This window comes from Salvelinus sp. IW2-2015, linkage group LG18 (genome assembly GCF_002910315.2).
Source record: "Salvelinus sp. IW2-2015 linkage group LG18, ASM291031v2, whole genome shotgun sequence".
Lineage (NCBI taxonomy): Eukaryota > Metazoa > Chordata > Actinopteri > Salmoniformes > Salmonidae > Salvelinus > Salvelinus sp. IW2-2015.
In genome coordinates, this window is record NC_036858.1 from 12,956,706 (window position 1) to 12,978,874 (window position 22,169).

The following is a 22,169-nucleotide window of genomic DNA, read 5'->3' on the forward strand; positions in this document are numbered from 1 at the left end:
GGAAACAGGATGCGCATGAGCTCAATTTCGAGTCTCATAGCAAAGGGTCTGAATACTTATGGAAATAAGGTATTGCGTGTAGATATTTAAATGTTTTCAATATTAGAATAAGACTGTAACGTAACATGTGGAAAAAGTCAAGGGGTCTGAATAMTTTCCGAATGAACTGTATGTTTGAAAATTAAAGATCAAGCCATCTTCTATGCACACATTTAGTTCAAATCAAATTGTATTAGTCACRTGCGCCGAATACAACAGGTGTAGACCTTACAGTGAAATGCTTACYTACGAGCSCCTAAGAGKWCTGGACACMCCTCAGAGCCTGGTTYCTCTCTAGGTTTCTTCYGAGATAATGAGTAATCTTTTATTTATATATACTACATGACCAAARGTATGTGGACACCTGCTCGTCGAACATCTCATTCCAAAATCATGGGCATTAATATGGAGTTGGTCCCCTCTTTGTTGCTATAACAGCCTCCACTCTTTTGGGAGGTCTTTCCACTAGATGTTGGTACATTACTGTGGTGACTTGCTTCCATTCAGCCACAAGAGCATTAGTGAGGTTGGGCGCTGACCCTATTACGGGGGCTGAGTCACTGGCTTACTCGTGCTCTTCCATGCCGTCCCTAGGAGGGGGTGCGTCACTTGAGTGGGTTGAGTCACAGACGTGATCTTTCTGTCCGGTTTTACGCCCCCTCGGGCTCGTGCGGTGGAGGAGATCTTCGTGGGCTATGTCTCAGGGTAGTAAGTTGGTGGTCTGTTGATGTCCCCCGAGTGGTGTAGGGGCTGTGCTTTGGCAAAGTGGTTGGGGTTATATTCTGCCTGGTTGGCCCTGTCCGGGGGTATCGTCAGACGGGGCCACAGCGTCCCCAGACCCACTCCTGTCTCAGTCTCCAGTATCTATGCTGCAATGGCTGCGTCTAGGGAACCCTGACCTGTTCACCGGACGTGCTACCTTGTCCCGGACCTGCTGTTTTCGACTCTCTCTCTCTCTCTACCGCACCTGCTGTCTCAACCTCTGAATGCTCGGCTATGAAAATCCAACTGACATTTACTCCTGAGGTACTGACCTGTTGCACCCTCTACAACCACTGTGATTATTATTTGACCCTGCTGGTCATCTATGAACATTTGAACATCTTGAAGAAAAATCTGACCTTAAATGGCCGTGTACTCTTATAATCTCCACCCGGCACAGCCAGAAGAGGACAGGCCACCACTCAGAGCCTTGTTCCTCTCTAGGTTTCTTCCTAGGTTCTTGCCTTTTTAGGGAGTTTTTCCTAGTCACCGTGCTTCTACATCTGCATTGCTTGCTGTTTTGGGTTTTAGGCTGAATTTCTGTATAGCACTTTGTGACATCTGCTGATGTAAAAAGGGATTTATAAATACATTTGATTGATTGATTGATGTCGGGCAATTAAGCCTGGCTCGCAATTCGGCGTTCCAATTCATCCCAAAGGTGTTCGATGGGGTTGAGGTCAGGGGTCTGTGCAGACCAGTCAAGTTATTCCACACCGATCTCGACAAACCATTTCTGTATGGACCTCGCTTTCTGCAAAGGGGCATTGTCATGCTGAAACAGGAAAGGGCCTTTCCCAAAGTGTTGCCACAAAATTGGAAGCACAGAATCATCTAGAATGTCATTGTAGCATTAAGATTTCCCTTCACTGGAACTAAGGGGCCTAGCCCGAACCATGAAAAACAGCCCCAGCCCATTATTTCTCCTCCACCAAACGTTACAGTTGGCACTATGCATTGGGGCAGGTTTTTATTCATTTATTTTTTATGTAAACTTTATTTAACTAGGCARGTCAGTTAAGAACAAATTCTCATTTACAATGACGGCCTACCAAAAGGCAAAAGGCCTCCAGCGGGGACGGGGCCTGGGATAAAAATAAAATAAAAAATACAATATAAATATAGGACAAAACACACATCACCACAAGAGAGACAACACAACACTATATAAAGAGAGACCTAAGACAACAACATAGCAAGGCAGCAACACATAACAACACAACATGGTAGCAACACAACATAACAGCAACATGGTAGCAACACAACATGGTAGCCGCACAAAACATGGTATAAGCATTATTGGGCACAGACAACAGCACAAAGGGCAAGAAGGTAGAGACAACAATACAACACACATGCAGCCACAACTGTCAGTAAGAGTGTCCATGATTGAGTCTTTGAATGAAGAGTTTGAGATAAAACTGACCAGTTTGAGTGTTTGTTGCAGCTCGTTCCAGTCGCTAGCTGCAGCGAACTGAAAAGAGGAGCGACCCAGGGATGTTTGTGCTTTGGGGACTTTTAACAGAATGTGACTGGCAGAATGGGTGTTATTATGTGGAGGATGAGGGCTGCAGTAGATATATCTGATAGGGGGGAGTGAGGCCTAAGAGGGTTTTATAAATAAGCATCAACCAGTGGGTCTTGCGACGGGTATACATAGATGACCAATTTACAGAGGAGTATAGAGTACAGTGATGTGTCCTATAAGGAGCATTGGTGGCAAATCTGATGGCCGAATGGTAAAGAACTTCTAGCCGCTCGAGAGCACCCTTACCTGCCGATCTATAAATCATGTCTCCGTAATCTAGCCTGGGTAGGATAGTCATCTGAATCATGTTTAGTTTGGCAGCTGGGGTGAAAGAGGAACGATTACAATAGAGGAAACCAAGTTTAGATTTAACTTTAGCCTGCAGCTTTGATATGTGCTGAGAGAAGGACAGTGCACCGTCTACCCATATTCCCAAGTACTTGTATGAGGTTACTACCTCAAGCTCTGAACCCTCAGAGATAGTAATAACATCTGTGGGAGGAGGGGCATTCTTCTTACCAAACCACATGACCTTTGTTTTGGAGGTGTTCAGAACAAGGTTAAGGGTAGAGAAAGCTTGTTGGACACTAAGAAATCTTTGTTGTAGAGCATTTAACACAAAATCCAGGGAGGTGCCAGCTGAGTATAAGACTGTATCATCAGCATATAAATGGATGATAGAGCTTCCTACTGCCTGAGCTATGTTGTTAATGTAAATTGAGAAGAGTGTGGGGTCTAGGATCGAGCCTTGGGGTACTCCCTTGGTGACAGGCAGTGGCTGAGACAGCAGATTTTCTGACTTTATACACTGCACTCTTTGAGAGAGGTAGTTAGCAAACCAGCCCAAAGACCCCTCAGAGACACCAATACTCCTTAGCCGGCCCACAAGAATGGAATGATCTACCGTATCAAAGCTTTGGCCAAGTCAACAAAAATAGCAGCACAATATTGCTTAGAATCAAAGGGAATGGTGACATCATTGAGGGCCTTTAAGGTTGCAGTGACACATCCATAACCTGAGTGGAAACCAGATTGCATACCCGAGAGAATACTATACACATCAAGAAAGCCAGTCAGTGTCATGTTTTGTCTTTGATCATCATGTCTTGTCCCTGTGCTTCCCTCTGCTGGTCTTATTAGGTTCTTTCCCTCTTTCTATCCCTCTCTCTCCCCCTTCCTCTTTCCCTCTCTCGCTCTCTCTCTCTATCGTTCCGTTCCTGCTCCCAGCTGTTTCTCATTCTCCTAACGACCTCATTTACTCTTTCACACCTGTCCCCTATTTTGCCCTCTGATTAGAGTCCCTATTTCTCCCTCTGTTTATCGCCTTCTGTCCTTGTCGGATTCTTGTTTGATGTTTGCTGTCCTGTGTCCTTGTTCCGCCCTGTCGTGTTCTTTGCCTTCTTCAAGATGCTTCGCGTTGAGCAGGTGTCTATGTCAGCTACGGCCAGTGCCTTCCTGAAGCGACCTGCAGTCTGTGGTCGCCGTCTCCTCGGTCTCTTCTATATCGAGAGAGGATTTCAGTTTCCTGTTTTGGATTTACCATTGATAATATCCGGAGAATCATTATTTGTTTAATACTGGAATAAAGACTCTGTTACTAATTACGTCGGTTTTGGGTCCTCATTCACCAGCAATAACAGTCAGTTGATTTTGACAAGTTTTTCCAACACCTTTGAATAAGAAGGCGCAAGATAGGGCCTATAACAGTTAGATCAGCTTGATCTCCCCCTTTAAATAAAGGACGACCGTGCTGCCTTCAAACAATGGGAACCTACCCAGAAGGGAGACAGGTTAAAAGGTTGGAGCAACTTGGTAGAAAGGGTCTAAACCGTCTGACCAGATGTTTTTGGGGGTCTAGTTTAAGAGCGCTCCTTCAGCACCTTGGACTCAGTGACTGCCTGCAGGGACAAACTTTGTAGCGGGGCAGGGAAAAGAGGGAGAAGCATCGGGGATAGTCGCATTAGAAGGGGTGGGAGATGAGGAAATGTTGGATGGGCAAAGGCTGCTGAGTCAATAGGAATCCTGACTTATGAGATGGTGATTAAAGAGCTCAGCCATGTGCTTCTTGTAAGTAACACCACCATCGTCAACATTAAGGGAATCAGTGGAGCTGAGGGAGGGTTTATCTCCAGTGTTTAACCGTTTTCAGTACTTTTGGGGTTAGACAAGAGAGAGAATGCTCCTTAAAGAGAACTATTTGGTTCCGCGAATAGCTGAGTGCATTTATTCTCATTGGTGAACGAAAGCCAGTCAGCCTGAGTTGCGTGTGCCGAGCCTTTCGGCAAATGAATTTCTTGAGGTGGAGTAACTCTGCAAGATCACGGTCGAACCAGGGTTGAACCTGTTTTAATTCTCATTTTCTTTATGGGCGGTTGTATGTTAACAATACACTGAAAATATTTTTTAAAAAGTCCAAGTGTCTTCGACAGAGGGGATCAAGCTGATTCTATACATTTACAGAGGCCAGTTCATGAAGGAAAGGCTTGCTCATTAAAGATTTAGCAAGCTCTATGACAAATCAGTACAGGTCATTTCACTGAGCAGCCATTAAACACACAGGCTGTAAAACAGTGATCACTAAGGTCATTACAGAAACACAGAACTGATACCTGTTCAAGATTATTTGTGAGGATAACATTGAGGAGAGTAGCCTTTTCTGGGTGTTTGAAGTCAATACCTTGTGGGATTGGTAATAATTGAGAAGGATTTAGGAGTCCATTGCTTTAGGACTTGGCCAGGTGGTTTAAGCATGTCCCAGTTTTGATCACCAAGCGGCAAATTCAGACTTAATGTAGGGACGGGAGAGATAGGCAGAGTAGCGGTACAGGCGGTGCTGATGGAGGACGATAGTCAGCAACTATCAAAAAGAAGCTATTTGAAAGTTTAAGCTTAAAACAAAGGATTCACCTGGTTTGAGGCGCACAAGCCTTGATTGGAGACAGACTGAAAAGATAATAGAAGAAGGATTTGCCATCCCACAAACCATTTGAAAGAATTGTCTAAAAATACGAAAAAGGTTATAACCAGAAAGGTTAACATCAGCATTCAAAGCACTCTTCCTTAATCACGTCTCAGTAATGACCAACACATCTCGATTGGAGTTGTGAACCCACACTTTCAAATGATCCATTTTAGGTAATAAGCTTCTAGTGATAACGTGCAGAAAACCCAGGCTTTTACGAGAGCAGAAATCAGTAAAGCAGATATCAGAGCACAAGTCAGAATTGGGGCTAGCACAGTAGATGGGCCAATGGTGTACATGCATATTTCCAGATATCATCAACAGTAATACAATCAAGGCATGGCATAGGACAGGGAGAGCTCTGCAGTGCTGATTTATGACATCAGGTAACATGAATACAAAAAAAGTCTGTGTAACCAATAAAGAGTCAGAGTCCCGAGTGTGGGAACAAACATAGTCTGTCCCACGGTTGGGTAAAGAAAGTTTGTAGTCAACAAAGTATGCAGGAGTCATGAGGCAAATAACAACATAGCAAAATGCACAAGAAAAAAATAAGTGTTCTCCTGGCATCCGCCAAACTTAGATTTGTCTGTCGGACTGCCAGATGGTGATGCGTGATTCATCATTCTAGAGATCGAGTTTCCTCTGCTCCAGAGTCCAATGGAGGCGAGCTTTACACCACTCCAGCCAACGCTTGGCATTGCGCATGGTGATCTTAGGCTTGTGTGCAGCTGCTCGGCCATGGAAACCCATTTCATGAAGCTCCTGACGAACAGTTATGGTACTGACGTTGCTTCCAGAGGCAGTTTGGAACTTGGTAGTGAGCAGTGCTTAATTTGAGCCGAATCCTGCCGGAACAGGATCCGGCACCTCTCCGTTTTGGACTGTTTTGTTCCGGAACCTATTTGGCGGTATCCGTTACCTTTCGTTGCATGCAAAATAATTGTCACTTTTTGCTATGTAAAAATTATAACAAAAGCAATCAAAGTTCATTAGAGTTACCTTTTCGTTAATTATCCTGCCCCCACAAAAACAGCATATTGTGAAAAAGTTGATGTTATTGGTGTCCTTTAGTAGTGGTTTCTTTGCAGCATTTCGACCACGAATGCCGGATTCACGCAGTCTCCTCTGACCAGTTGATGTTGAGATGTGTCTGTTACTTGAACTCTGTGAAGCATTTATTTGGGCTGCAATTTCTGAGGCTGGTAACTCTAATGAACTTTTCTTCTGCAGCAGAGATAACTTGTAACGGCGTTCCTCCTCCTCTTCATCCGAAGAGGAGGAGCAGGGATTGAACCAAGGTGCAGCGCGTTGAAATGACATACTGAAGTTTATTTAACAAGAACAAAACGAACTATACTTGGAATGATACAAAATAACAAAAACGAATGTAGACAGACTAGAACGACGAACTTACATGAAACATGAAGAACGAACGAACAAGTACTTACTACAAAACAAAAACGACGAACGAACGAAACAGTCCCGTATGGTGAAAACATATACACAGACACAGGAGACAACCACCCTCAAACCAACAGTGTGAACAGCTAACCTATATATGGTTCTCAATCAGAAGACAACGTCAAACACCTGTCTCTGATTGAGAACCATATAAGGCTGATTACAACAGACCTAAACATAGAAACACAAAACATAGAAATGCCCAACCAAACTCACGTCCTGACAACAAAACATACAAAACTAACAGAAAACAGGTCAGGAAACGTGACATAACTCTGGTCTTCCTTTCCTGTGGTGGTCCTCATGAGAGTTAGTTTCATCGTAAGCGGCTGATGGTTTTTGCGACTGCACTTGAAGAAACTTTCAAAAATTCTTGACATGTTCCGTATTGACTGACCTTCATGTCTTAAAGTAATGATGGACTGTTGTTTCTCTTTGCTTATTTGAGCTGTTCTTGCCATAATATGGACTTGGCCTTTACCAAATAGGGCTATCTTCTGTATACAACCCCTACCTTGTCACAACACAACTGATTGGCTCAAACGCATTAAGAAGGAAAGAAATTCCACAAATGAACTTTTAACAAGGCACACCTGTTCATTGAAATGCATTCCAGGTGACTAACTCGTGAAGCTGGTTGAGTGAATGCCAAGATTGTGCAAAGCTGTAATCAATGCAAAGGGTGGCTACTTTAAAGAAGCTCAAATATATAATATATTTTGATTTGTTTAACTCTTTTTTGGTTACTACATGATTCCATATGTGTTATTTCATAGTTTTGATGCCATCACTATTATTCTACAATGGAGAAAATACAAAAAATTAAGAAAAACCCTGGAATGAGTTGGTGTGTCCAAACTTTTGACTGGTGCTGTATGTGTTAAGGGTCAATGTTCAAACCTGTCTGATCTGTGCTGATTCCCTCCCTGAACATAAACTTTTACAAACATGAATATTCACAAGGTGGAACAACGCAATGTCCACTGCAATCTCTACACTGACTGTACTACAATGCTGTGTGTGTGTGTTTTGTTTCCATTCCATGTTATATTATGTATACACTCCATTGGACAAACTTGTTAAGCAGGTTTCTTTTTACATTATAACACAGAGAAGGAGTGATGTCATCACTCACTCACTCCTAACACTTCAGACTGGGAGTAACTCAAGTTTGAACCGTCACTGTTCACAAGGCTTTGCATACGTAAGTAAGACTCATTTGTATGACTCATTGAATGCAATGTCAATGTATCTTATCCTGTACTTGACCATTCTTTCCACAGAGCTGTGTTAACATTAGTTACTGTGTTACCAATATATCTTCTGGAGCTTGACTGGTAATACTACATGGTAATAGTATTAGTAGTATTGACTAGTATTGACTGGTAATACTACATCCTATGGGTGTGTTTGCATCAGTGTTGTAATCTAATTGTAAATAGCTTGCATCGGATGCCATAAATTAAGATTTATTCAAGATCACAATGACACACAAAGGCTTAGAAATAAGAGTTTGACAATGTGATAGAAGTGTCTACATCCTGGTGACTGGTTTGATGTGTTTTAATGTCCATGTCCTTACCTTAGGTTAGGGTACCCCAACTGACGGCCCGGTAGCCAAATTTGGCCTGCTATGATTTTATTTGGCACACCAAGTTTTCTGTATATATAGTACCTTCAGAAAGTACTAACACCTTATCACTTTTACCACATTTTGTTGTTACAGCCGGAATTTAAAATTGATTAAATTGAGATATTTCGTCACTGGCCTACACACAACACACCATAATGTTAAAGCGGAATTATGTTTTTCAAAAGTTTTACAAATGAATAAAAAATGAAAAGCTGAAAGATCTTGAGTCAATAAGTATTCAAACGCTTTGTTACGGCAAGCCTAAATAAGTTCAGGAGTAAAAAATAGATTAACAAGTCACATAATAAGTTGCATGGACTCATTCTGTGTGCAATAAGAGTAAAAACGTTTTTGTTTTTTTACTTTTACCCCTTCTCCCCAATTTCGTAATATACAATTGGTAGTTACAGTCTTTTCCCATCGCTGCGACTCCCCTACGGACTCGGGAGAGATGAAGGTCAAGAGCCATGCGTCCTCCGAAACACGACCCTGCCAAGCTGCACTGCTTCTTGACACACTGCTCACTTAACCTGGTAGCCAGCCGCACCAATGTGTCAGAGGAAACACCATCCAGCTGGCGACCGGATTCAGCTTGCAGGTGCCCGGCCCGCCACAAGGACTTGCTAGAGCGCAATGGAACAACGAAAACTCGGCCGTCCAAACCCTCTACTAACCCGGACGACGCTGGGCCAATTGTGCGACACTTCATGGGTCTCCCGGTTATGGCCGGCTGTGACATAGCCTGGGATCGAACCTGGATCTGTAGTGACACCTCAAGCACTGTAAAGCAGTGCCTTAGAGCGCTGCGTCACTCAGGAGGCAATAATAGAGTTTAACATGATTTTTTAATGACAACCTCATCCCTGTACCCCACACATACAATTATCTGTAAGGTCCTTCAGTCGAGCATTGAATTTCAAACACAGATTCAACAACAAAAACCAAGGCATGGTAAAGTTATTAATTACACTTTGGATGGTGTATCAATAAAACCAGTCGCTATAAAGATACAGGCGTCCTTCCTAACTCAGTTGCTGGAGAGGAAGAAAACCGCTCAGGGATTTCACCATGAGGCCAATGGTGACTTTAAAACAGTTACACGTGTCTGTGATAGGAGAAATCTGAGGATGGATCAACATTGTAGTTACTCCACAATAGTAATCTAACTGACAGAGTGAAAAAAAGGAAGCCTGTACTGAATAAAAATATTCCAAAATATGCATCCTGTTTGCAATTCAAATCAAATCAAATCAAATTTTATTAGTCACATACACATGGTTAGCAGATGTTAATGCGAGTGTAGCGAAATGCTTGTGCTTCTAGTTCCGACAATGCAGTAATAACCAACAGTAATCTAACCTAACAATTCCACGCTACTACCTTACACACACACACAAGTGTGAAGGGATAAAGAATATGTACATAAAGATATATGGATGAGTGGTGGTACAGAACGGCATGGCAGATGCAGTAGATGGTATAGAGTACGGTAATAACATATGAGATGATACTGTAGGGTATGTAAACATAAAGTGGCATAGTTTAAAGTGGCTAGTGGTACATGTATTGCATAAGATGGCAAGATGCAGTAGATGATATAGAGTACAGTATATACATATGAGATGGGTAATGTAGGGTATGTAAACATTGTATTAAGTGGCATTGCTTAAAGTGGCTAGTGGTACATTTTTACATAATTTCCATCAAATTCCATTTTTAAAGTGGCTATGGAGTTGAGTTCAGTATGTTGGCAGCGGCCGCTAAATGTTAGTGGTGGCTGTTTAACAGTCTGATGGCCTTGAGATAGAAGCTGTTTTTCAGTCTCTCGGTCCCTGCTTGTGATGCACCTGTACTGACTCGCCTTCTGGATGATAGCGGGGTGAACAGGCAGTGGCTTGGGTGGTTGTTGTCCTTGATGATCTTTATGGCCTTCCTGTGACATCGGGTGGTGTAGGTGTCCTGGAGGGCAGGTAGTTTGCCCCTGGTGATGCGTTCTGCAGACCTCACTACCCTCTGGAGAGCCTTACGGTTGTGGGCGGAGCAGTTGCCGTACCAGGCGGTGATACAGCCCGACAGGATGCTCTCGATTGTGCATCTGTAGAAGTTTGTGAGTGCTTTTGGTGACAAGCCGAATTTCTTCAGCCTCCTGAGGTTGAAGAGGCGCTGCTGCGCCTTCTTCACAACGCTGTCTGTTGTGGGTGGACCAATTCAGTTTGTCCGTGATGTGTACACCGAGGAACTTAAAACTTTCCACCTTCTCACTACTGACCCGTCGATGTGGATAGGGGGGTGCTCCCTCTGCTGTTCCTGAAGTCACAATCATCTCCTTTGTTTTGTTGACGTTGAGTATGAGGTTATTTTCCTGACACCCACTCCGAGGGCCCTCACCTCCTCCCTGTAGGCCGTCTCGTCGTTGTTGGTGATCAAGCATACATGTAGTGTCATCCGCAACTTGATGATCGAGTTGGAGCGTGCATGGCCCACGCGTCGTGGGTGAACAGGGAGTACAGGAGAGGGCTCAGAACGCACCCTTGTGGGGCCCAGTGTTGAGGATCAGCGGGTGGAGATGTTGTTACCTACCTCAACCACCTGGGGGCGGCCCCGTCAGGAGTCCAGGACCCAGTTGCACAGGGCGGGGTCAGAGACCAGGGTCTCGAGCTTGATGACGAGTTTGGAGGGTACTATGGTGTTAAATGCTGGAGCTGTAATCGATGAAAGCATTCTCACATGGGTATTCTCTGTCCAGATGGGTTAGGGCAGTGTGCAGTGTGTTGCGATTGCGTCGTCTGTGGACTATTGGGTCGGTAAGAAATTGGAGTGGGTCTAGGTGTCCGGTAGGGTGGAGTGAATATGGTCTTGACTAGTCTCTCAAGCACTTCATGATGAGCGGAAGTGAGTGCTACGGGGCGATAGTCGTTTAGCTCAGTTACCTTAGCTTTCTTGGGAACAGGAACAATGGTGGCCCTTTGAAGCATGTGGGAAACAGCAGACTGGATAAGGATTGATTGAATATGTCGTAAACACACCAGCCAGCTGGTCTGCGCATGCTCTGAGGACGCGGCTGGGAATGCCGTCTGGGCCTGCAGCTTGCGAGGGTTAACACGTTTAAAATAGTTTTATCACCTCGGCTGCAGTGAAGGAGAGCCCGAGGTTTTGGTAGGGGGCCGTGTCAGTGGCACTGTATTTCTCAAAGCGGGCAAAAAAGTTGTTTAGCCCTGTCTGGGAGCAAGACATCCTGGTCTCGACGGGGCTGGTTTTCTTTTTGTAATCCGTGATTGACTGTAGACCCTGCCACATACTCTGTGGTCTGAGCTGTTGAATTTCGACTCGATTTTGTCTCTGTACTGAGACTTAGCCTGTTTGATTGCCTTGCGGAGAGAATAGCTACACTGTTTGTATTCGGTCATGCTTCCGGTCACCTTGCCCTGGTTAAAAGCAGTGGTTCGCGCTTTCAGTTTCACGCGAATGCTGCCGTCAATCCACGGTTTCTGTTTGGGATGTTTTATCGTTGCTGTGGGTACGACATCGTCAATGCACTTCCTAATGAACTCGCTCACCGAATCGCATATTCGTCAATATTGTTGTTGGACGCGATGCGGAACATATTCCAATCCGCGTGATCGAGCAGTCTTGAAGCGTGGATTCAGATTGGTCGGACCAGCGTTGAACAGACCTGAGCGCGGGAGCTTGTTGTTTGAGTTCTGTTTTAGGCAGGAATCAACAAAATGGAGTCGTGTCAGCTTTTCCGAAGGGGGGCGGGAGGCCTTGTAAGCGTCGGCGAAATTAGTGTAGCAATGGTCCAGTGTTTTTCCAGCCCTGGTAGCAAATCGATATGCTGATAGAATTTAGGGAGTTTTGTTTTAGATTAGCCTTGTTAAAATCCCAGCTACGATGAATGCAGCCTCAGGGTGTGTGGTTTCCAGTTTACAAAGAGTCAGATAAAGTTCGTTCAGGGCCATCGATGTGTCTGCTTGGGGGGAATGTATACGGCTGTGATTATGATTGACGAGAATTCCCTTGGTAGATAATGCGGTCGACATTTGATTGTGAGGAGTTCTAGATCAGGTGAACAGAACGACTTGAGTTCTTGTGTGTTATTATGATGGTCCCCACATTCTCGTTAATCATAAGGCATACCCCCCGCCCCTCTTCTTACCGGAAAAGATGTTTGTTTCTGTCGGGCGATGCATGGAGAAACCAGCTGGCTGCACCCGACTCCGTTAGGTCCCTTGAGTTAGCCATGTTTCCGTGAAGCAGAGCACGTTGCAAATCCCTGATGTCTCTCTGGAATGCTACCGTGCTCGGATTTCATCAACCTTATTGTCAAGAGACTGGACATTGGCGAGTAGTATGCTAGGGAGTGGAGCGCGATGTGCGCCGTCTCCGAAGCCTGACCACGAGACCGCCACGTTTTCCCTTTTCGGCGTCGCCCAGGGTCGCCGGCTGGATCAGATCCATTGTATTGTGTGGAAGGCAAAACACTGGATCCGTTTCGGGAAAGTCATATTCCTGGTAGGAACGATGGTGAGTTGACGTTAATCGTATATTCAGTAGTTCCTCCCGACTGTATGTAATGAAACCTAAGATTACCCGGGGTACCGATGTAAGAAATAACACGTAAAAAAACAAAATACTGCATATTTTCCAAGGAACGCGAAGCGAGGCTGCCATCTCTATCGGCGCCGGAAGTTATCCGTCGCCGATAGATTAGGCTCTAAAGTAAAACTACAAGAAATGTGGCAAAGAAATTAACTTTATGTCCTGAATACAAAGCAATATGTTTGGGACAAATCCAACACAACACATCAATGAGTAGCACTCTTCATATTTTCTAGCATGGCCGTGGCTGCATCATTTTATCGGTATGCTTGTCATTGGCAAGGACTAGGTAGTTTTTTAGGATAAAAATAAACGGAATAGAGCTAAGCACAGGAAAAATCCTAGAGGAAAACCTGGTTCAGTCTGCTTTCCAACAGACACTGGGAGACAAATTCACCTTTCAGCAGAACAATAACCTAAAACACAAGGCCAAATATATACTGGAGTTTCATACCAAGATGACATTGAATGTTCTTGAGTGACCGTGTTATAGTTTTGACTTAAATCGGCTCAAAATCTTTGGCAAGACTTGAAAAGGGTTGTCTAGCAACGATCGACAATCAACTTGACAGAACATGAAGAATTTTAAAAATAATAATGTGCAAATATTGTGCAATCCAGGTGTGCAGAGCTCTTAGAGACTTGCCCAGACATACTTACAGCTGTAATTGCTGCCAAATACATCAAAACGATGAAATAACACATATGGAATCATGTTATACCCAAAAAAGTGTTAAAGAAATCCAAATGTATTTCATATTTGAGATGATTCAAAATAGCCACCCTTTGCCTTGATGACAGCTTTGCACACTCTTGGCATTCTCTCAACCAGCTTCATAAGGAATGCTTTTCCAACAGTCTTCAAGGAGTTCCCACATATGCTGAGCACTTGCTGGCTGCTTTTCCTTCGCTCTGTGGTCCAACTCATCTGAATTCAGTTGATGTCAGTTGATTGTGCAGGCCAGGTCATCTGATGCAGTGCTCCATCACTTTCCTTCTTTGTCAAATATCCCTTACACAGCCTGGAGGTGTGTTTTGGGTCATTGTCCTGTTGAAAAACAAGTTATAGTCCCACTAATCGCAAACCAGATGGGATGGTGTATCGCTACAGAATGATGTGGTAGCCATGCTGGTTAAGTGTGCCTTAAATTCTAAATAAATCCCGACATTGTCACCAGAAAAGCACCCTCACACCATCACACCTCCTCCTCCATGCTTCACGGTGGGAACCACACATGCTCAGATCATCCGTTCACCTAGTTAACTCTAATGAACGTATCCTCTGCAGCAGAGGTAACTCTGGGTCTTCCTTTCCTGTGGCAGTCCTCATGAGAGCCAGTTTCATCATAGTGCTTGATAGTTTTTGCGACTGCACTTGAAGAAACTGACTGACCTTCATGTCTTGAAGTAATGATGGACTGTCGTTTCTCTTTGCTTATTTAAGCTGTTCTTGCCATAATATGGCCATAATATGGACTATAACAAATAGTGCTGTATACAACCCCTACCTTGTCACAACACAACTGATTGGCTCAAATGCATTAAGAAGGAAAGAAATTACACAAATGAACTTTTAACAAGGCACACCTGTTAATTGAAATGCATTCCAGGTGACTACCTCATGAAGCTGGTTGAGAGAATGCCAAGAGTGTGTGTGCAAAGCTGGCATCAAGGCAATAGTATGCTGTGAAAGTGAAGTGAAGGTGTTTTTTGTGTGTTTTTGTTAGTTTTTTATTGATGGCTATATTTTGATTTGTTTTAGACTTTTTTGGTTACTACATGATTCCATATGTGTCATTTTATAGTTTTGATGTCTTCACTATTATTCTACAATATATAAAAACCCTTGAATGAGTAGGTGTGTCCAAACTTTTGACTGGTACTGTATATATATATATATCTCAGTGAAGGCTGCTGAGGGGATTTAAAAAAAAATGTTGGACATAAAAGACTGTAAAAACACCATCAAATCATCTCCAAGTTCCAACGTTTTCACACGCATAATAGAGAGATGTATGTGATCACATACAAATGTAAGTAAGGTTTGAAATTATTATGTTTTAGTCAAATATATCTGTTTGGTCTTCTTGCGGTCAATTTGCAGTGTACAAATTATTTGTAATTATGTTCCTGCGTCCTGACCATTGGCCTGTGGCTGAATCTAGTTGATTATCCCTGCTTATGTGGTAGGACCACCAATGGAGTTTGCCTGTGGGTTTGTTTATGTCCCTCCATCAACCTATCAGAGGGACGTCCAAACGAAACCACAAATTGCAGTTAAACGTTCAGGTGAGTTATAATTTTTCAGACACACTTCAAATGAAATCTTGCTAACATTGTCCGAATGCCCGTTGCTGCCCAAACACTGTCCTGTCAGTGAATGTCCTGTCAGTGAATCCCCGTCCTGTCCGAATGCCCGTTGCTGCCCAAACACTGTCCTGCCAGTTCATTAATGAATCCTGTGTAGTAGACATTAACATTAACAATGCCCTGTCTCTCATCTCTCCCAGCTCTCCTTCCTCCCCCAAACAGAATCCGTCCCCGCAGTCCTCCCCCTCCTCCTCCAGCACCCTCCCCAGAACTACAAAAACAACAACACCACTCTCCAGAACAGAGAATCACTGAGAAATCTTTTAAAAATGGTGAGGTGAAGACAGCTCCCAACCCCTTGCCATTGTATGAGAATTCAGCCTTCCATATTAGAAGAGGAGGGGATGTTCCAGGCTAGCCCCAACAGCTCACATCTCAAACAACTCAATGGGCAGGTTTGCCTAGCATCACTGTACTGGGGAATTCTATGTATAATGTCATTTTTAGGATATACAGTTCAATTTCAGTGTCTCAAAAGTCATGAGTGAACTCTTGAGATTGTGGCTAACATTGTGTCCATTTCCACCTTCCCCAGCTCTGCTCCCCCCATTCATGCGATCTCAATCGCCTGCTTGCGTCCAGCCAATCCCAGGCCCACCTTCCCTTCTCCCTTCCAATAGCCAGAGGCTGACCTATGACCTTCCAAAGAAGGAACCAGACATTGGGAGTCATCCATGGGATCCAGACTACTCATACAATATCCCAGAAGGCAGTGGGGAAGAGATGAAGCATCCAAACACCACCGGCAGCAGTGGATCTGCACAGAAGTCAGGTGACTGGTTAATGTCCTGTCAAGAGACATTCATTGTTCAAAGCTAGTATTGTCAGACCATACCACCATTCAGGCAATTCACATCTTAAGATGCCAACAAAACAAACAGTCTTGCATGTGATGATAAAGATGTGATGAAGATTATGACTACAACCAGAGTTGAAAAACATGATTCTCTCTACTTCTAGCTCCAGCCTTGCCACCAAGACCTTCCTTTATGAGGTCCTGTCCAGAATACCTAGTTCTGTTGCCTGATTCTTTCTCCTCCTCAAAGTCTTCCTCTTCATCCTCCAGTAAATCCTGTTTCATTATGGACATCCATTAGTATACAGTATCTTCACAGGTCATTAGATAATTCCTCATTGAAAAGACAAAATGTAGGCGCTCATAAATAAAGATACAAAGCACAATTGCAACTACTAATGGCCATTTACTACACAGGATCAAGGGAACCATTGGTGGGGAATCCAAATGTGATCCTAGTCAGTTTGGGGGAGCTGATATCAGAGGAAAACGGTCAGTGGACTATTCCTGCTATCATTCTGAGATAATGTTTGGTATATGATAGTCAATGCCTTTGACCTGATTTTTCACTGTCTCTCTGTGTGATACTCCTGACTTTTATACTGTCCTCTCGGTATGTCACAGTCTAACTTGCTTGTCTGTGTTGACCAACGTGTGTCCAATCACAGTGTTCACCATAGAGGGAGAGCCCACCTGCTGCTCCCAGTGTGGCTCTGTGCTGGACTCCTTCTATGACAATGTGGTAGTTTGACCTTTCACACTCTCTTGAACATGAATCCTACGCAATATGATCAAATAATCACAGTGGTCAAGCGGTAATCACTATTATGATTCTAACTTCATGCCTTCCAAATGATTCAACAATAATGGTAGACCTACAATCAATCTCAATTAAGTTATACCTACTACTTATTGTAATTCATGACTACTGAAGGTACAATTTCTCTCAAACAACTGCCTTTCCATCATCCCTCTGTTGCTCTACAGGTGAATGTCTGTTATTTTTGCCAGTCATCATTGGAACCACCTACCTCCTCATCTGCAATCTGTCTCGGTTGCCAGGACAGTGTCTTTCTGTTGACCCCCGGTGACAAGGCCCTGGCCCTTACAGACACACTGCTCCTGTTCTGTATCGACATCTCAGCGTCCATGAGTATCACCTCCCAGGTATGAACACAAGACCATTAGTGTTATTTGTTAGTGTTTTCCCCAGGCTCTGTAAGGTTAGATTAGAATAAATGTGATAGGGATACCTCTATAATCAATTTTGTTCTGTAAAATCCATATTTTTCTGTTTTAAGTAGCTTCACATTCAGTGCTGGTTGAAGCTGTATTTCTGACCATTTATACTGGCCACAGTATATACTGACTACAACCCTCTTTGGGAGATTGAGATGAGCAGTGAAATTCTCTCTTTTTCTTGTGCCAGGTGTTGGAAGGAAAACAGCCACTCTACAGGTCACGTCTTCAGGTCAACCATCTTTGATTATTTAAATGGGCATAAGTGGATACATTTGGGGAGATACTGTGATGATCGTAGTAACTACCAGTAAATGAAATATGCAGTGGCAGATTCACAATCATTTGCTTTGCTAGAATTGATAATGGTCTGTGGTTGTGTACATGCTGGTAATGATAACACCAATGCGGATTTTAAACCAGTTTGTTCAGGAAGCAGTGTTACAGAGTGTTCGGAAGCTGAGTGAAACACAACCACACATGCGAGTAGGACTCATCACGTTCAACAATCAGGTTCAATATTACTGATTTGGATTCAATATTTGGATGCATTCATCCAATAGTTGGGTGTAAATCTGAAGTTGTTTTCATCTGTATCTTAAGGTCATCCACTGATGTTTGTTTTGACAGGTGACTCTGCATGGATATGACGAGTTCACCTCACGTTTTTTGCGGGGTGCGGAGTTGATTGACAGTGAATACCTTAAGGAAGCAGCGTTCAGCTTCCCCAGCCCACCCCCCCTCTCCAGGACCAGGGACTGTCTACAGAGAGAGATTCTGGGGTAATGTTGAAAGGGGCAATAAAAACAAACTCTACATTTTAATTCAAGGGCCCATGTGGTCCAAGAGCAAATAAGCCATGGACTCATTCAAACTGGTCCAATGAAGTAATAATAAAATAAAATAATGGTATGTTGTCACTTCCTCTTTTCATTAAAAGATTGTCTGAGAGTGGTGCCACGGCTTTAGGTCCGGCTTCTCTTGTAGCCATAGCGATGGCTTCTCGGCAACCAGGGTCGAAGGTCAGTCAGTCCCATAGTTCCAGTGCTCTGAATACATACTGCATCTGTTTTGTTTATGATGTAGTACCAATATAATGTATTGCCCTCTTCCAAGGTGATCATCTGCACAGATGGAAAGGCCAACACAGACCTGGGGAATCTGGAGGTGGAGGGCATTGATGCTCGACCTTGCCTCTCCTCCACTATCTTCTACCATGACCTGGGGGAGTACGCTGCTAGCCAGGGGTCGGTGCAACTCTGTACTATCTTCACTAGCTACATTTTCACTTCTATTTGATCATCACAGTGGAGAACCTATTTTACCTTGAAATAGCTCATTTTCCTACAGACTATGTTGATAGCCTTTTAAGTGTTAACATAAGTGATTTTCAGTTATTGAATATTATAAGCAAGCGCTTACAGTATGTAACCCTTTCTCTCCTAGGGTGACAGTATCAGTGTTGGCTATCGAGGGGACAGACTGCAGACTTGATGAGCTGGGGAGACTAGCAGACCGCACAAGCGGAAAGGTATGAGATACAATAAATAATCTTGTATTACTCTCCTTTGTGCTGTGTATGTCATTGAGCTACAATCCTATTTGGCCCGTATGTGATCAGAGTCCATTGTTCAATATGTGTCTTTTAATATGGTACTGTACGTGTCATCCTTTCCCCCTAGGTGGTGATAGCAAGTCCACATGAACTATACACTGAATTTGAGGAGATTATAGAGAACAGGACGATAGCGACACACTGCAGTGTGACTTTGCTGCTCCCCACAACTCTGTAAGTGTTGAATTAAACATCTGTATATTCATGTGTATTTTCAAATATAGTATGTGTGTGGGTAGATGTTTGTATATGTATAATGCATTCGTAATGTGTACGTCACCATCAGTATTTAAAATGAAGTGGTTTAAATGCTTAGGAACACCAGTTGCATGCTCATCCTCAATCATTTTTTGGGGGTGAATTGACAATCATAAATTGTAAATGGCAAATCTAGCACTGTCACACCAGCGACACATTTGAACAGATCCCTGATTTGACTGGAAAAGGCCTTCATCTCTCGCCCTCATTCGCTCTTCCTTCAGGTGTGTGAAAGGAGAGAGAGAGGCTGGGAACAGGGTGACCAGAGAGGTGGGAAATGTGGCATCAGACACAGAAATCACCTTTCAATTTGGAGCGAGGGAACACGGCTCACAGGGAGAGGGTGAGAACAGAGGGATGAGGAGGCGGACCAGTCAAAGATTTAAGGATTGGGGACCAAGTTCACAGAGGAATACATTTGTAATATTTATTTTCTTTCTCTGACGTTTAGTGTCAGCCCCAGTGGCAGGTGGCCGTGTGTCTGTTCAGCTGCAGCTGAGATACAGACAGAAGGATGGACACAGTATGCTCAGAGTGCTGACTGCTGATAAAGAGGTGACGGATGACAGGTAATGGGACACGTCCAGAACTCACTCAAGCGTTTTCCAGCATTCATGACATGTGAATTCAGAAATGCCTTTTGTTGCCAGTTTATCTACCAGAAAGACTAGTTAAAATCAAAGAATTATAGAAATGTGTTTACACATCACAATCCACTCCATTTGCTAAACAATGTGATAGGATAATAATGATGATGACAACCATGTTAGGAGTCGTGGTAGTAACCGAACACTGTAACCCTCTCTCCTCTCCCTCTCAGCTCAGTGGTCCTCTCCTCTCTGTTTCTAGCCATCATTCAGCTCAACTCATCCCAGGCCAGCGCCGCTCTAGCTGTCAGGGGCCGCTTCCAAGACGCAAAGAGTGAGGGGGAGACACAGAGGGAACTGATGGAGAGAGCCCTGTGAGTGAATGATTTAGTGAGAAGGTTGACGGACAGCAAAACATGTGTGTGTGTGTGTGTGTGTGTGTGTGTGTGTGTGCGCGCGCCTGGGTGTGTGCGCGCGTGCCTGGGTGTGTGTGTGGAGGCAGAGCCTCAGAATGGGCGCTAATTAGTGAGTGAGACTGACAGCCGGATTCACATGAGTGAACAAGGCCTGTTTTTGTGTGTGTGGGTGAGCGAGAGTGCGAATACGTGTATGAGCATGCACACGTTTGTGCTTGTGTGTTGGCTGGTCAATTCTGCTGTACATAGGCATTTGTCAACTTGTATTCGTGTATACGTGACAACATGCTTGTCTTTTACCTTTTCAGAGAGTATGATAGAAGTGCAGAAGACAAACTGATTTATTCAAAATGGCTTAAAACCATGGACCCTATACACAACTGCCTACAAAACTACACAAGGGTAGGTCTGTGTGTGCAGTATTGAGACGATTGTGAAACTGTGTAAGATGATGGTGCATTCTTTAATACATTCTGTTCAGTAATTGAAGACTAATTGTCATTGGTTTTATTCCATCTTAGAGACAATCCATACGTTCGGATACACTGCAGGTAATGTATAACATATCCATCGATATAGGACCCTGATATGAACATTACAACATATTTTCACCCAGACTACAATTGCCTCTATGGTAATATCCAACGTACTATTCAGATACACAAATCATGCTATTTTACCTTCGCAATCTCAAGCTCCTATCCAAATATTACCCCCTAACTTCCTCTAGTCTACCCTGCTAATCTCCCTCCTTCATATCGCTCTCCGCTTCAGTCTCTAACAGACATGGGTGCTGCACTGCTGTACAGCATGAAGAACAGCAACAGGAGGCCTATTTCACTGAAGGAAAAGCACCAACACTGATTGGTGGCTACTGACTATGCCTGATATCCTTGGAAGTTATTCAAGTCCTACCGACTTCTGGGGAGGCCTATTTATGCACAAATCTGACTAATTCATGTATCTAACAAAAATTCTACATCTGGAAATATATTATTTAAAATAGCATTAACTGTCGATATTGTACTTGTTCATTCTATTTGTAAAAACAACTTTTCCAAAGAAGTAATAAAACTTGCCTCTGTTCTTATCTATGCACACTATCAGAACGTCATGTCAGAACTGCGATGGCACATAGAAAGTGAAATGGGTTTGTACCTACGGTGCCTTCAGAATATAGTCATACCCCTTGACTTATTCCACAATTTGTTGTGTTACAGCCTGCACTCAAAATGTATTCAATCGATATTACCCATCTACACACAATACCGCATAATGACAAACTGAAAACATGTTCTTAGAAAATGTTGCAGATGTCTTGAAAATGAAATAAATATATATCTAATTTTCATAAGTATTCACAACCCTGAGTCAATACTTTGTAGGAGCCCCTTTGGCAGCAATTACAGCTGTGAATCTTTCTGGGTAAGTCTCTTAAGAGCTTTCCATACCTGGATTGCACAACATTTGTCCACTATTCTTTTCAAAATTCTTCAAGCTCTGTCAAATTGGTTGTTGATAATTGCTAGACAACCATTTTCAGGTCTTGTCGTAGATTTTCAAGTAGATTTAAGTCAACTGTCACTCGGCCACTCAGGAACATTCACTTTCTTCTTGGTAAACAACTCCAGTGTAGATGTGGTGTTGTGTTTCAGGTTATTGTCCTTCAGGTCATTCATCTCCCAGTGTCTGGTGGAAAGCAGACCCTTTACTTAGAACTCTGTTGAAGCACCTTTGGCAGCGATTACAGCCTTGAGTCTTCTTGGGTAGGACTCTACAAGCTTGGCACACCTGTATTTGGGGAGCTTCTCCTATTCTTCTCTACAGATCCTCTCAAGCTGTCAGGGTGGATGGGGAGCATTGCTGCACAGCTTTTTCAGATCTCTCCAGAGATGTTCGAT

General features: G+C 43.5%; 1 protein-coding gene across 4 annotated transcripts; it reads left to right on the top strand.

The window, feature by feature from the left end:
• Positions 1–7,722: 7,722 nt before the first annotated feature.
• si:dkey-9k7.3 (circularly permutated Ras protein 1) lies at positions 7,723–21,625 on the top strand. Of its 4 annotated transcripts, none has more exons than XR_011481408.1 (21): positions 7,723–7,959; positions 15,153–15,276; positions 15,498–15,629; positions 15,893–16,129; positions 16,318–16,422; positions 16,571–16,645; positions 16,822–16,895; positions 17,141–17,320; positions 17,583–17,624; positions 17,816–17,905; positions 18,023–18,174; positions 18,333–18,414; positions 18,509–18,639; positions 18,839–18,923; positions 19,075–19,181; positions 19,490–19,608; positions 19,717–19,834; positions 20,115–20,226; positions 20,577–20,670; positions 20,790–20,819; positions 21,043–21,625. XR_011481408.1 is itself a non-coding variant. In XM_070448305.1 (21 exons), the coding sequence occupies exons 1-21, from the start codon at positions 7,732–7,734 to the stop codon at positions 21,130–21,132; spliced, it is 2,436 nt and encodes an 811-aa protein (XP_070304406.1). In that variant the 5' UTR covers positions 7,728–7,731; the 3' UTR covers positions 21,133–21,625. The 4 variants fall into 4 exon arrangements, 3 of the variants coding, with proteins under 3 accessions (XP_070304406.1, XP_023864625.1, XP_070304407.1); XM_070448305.1 differs by having other exon boundaries at positions 7,728–7,959; positions 20,086–20,226; XM_024008857.2 differs by having other exon boundaries at positions 7,728–7,959; positions 15,178–15,276; positions 20,086–20,226.
• The last annotated feature ends 544 nt before the right edge of the window (positions 21,626–22,169 follow it).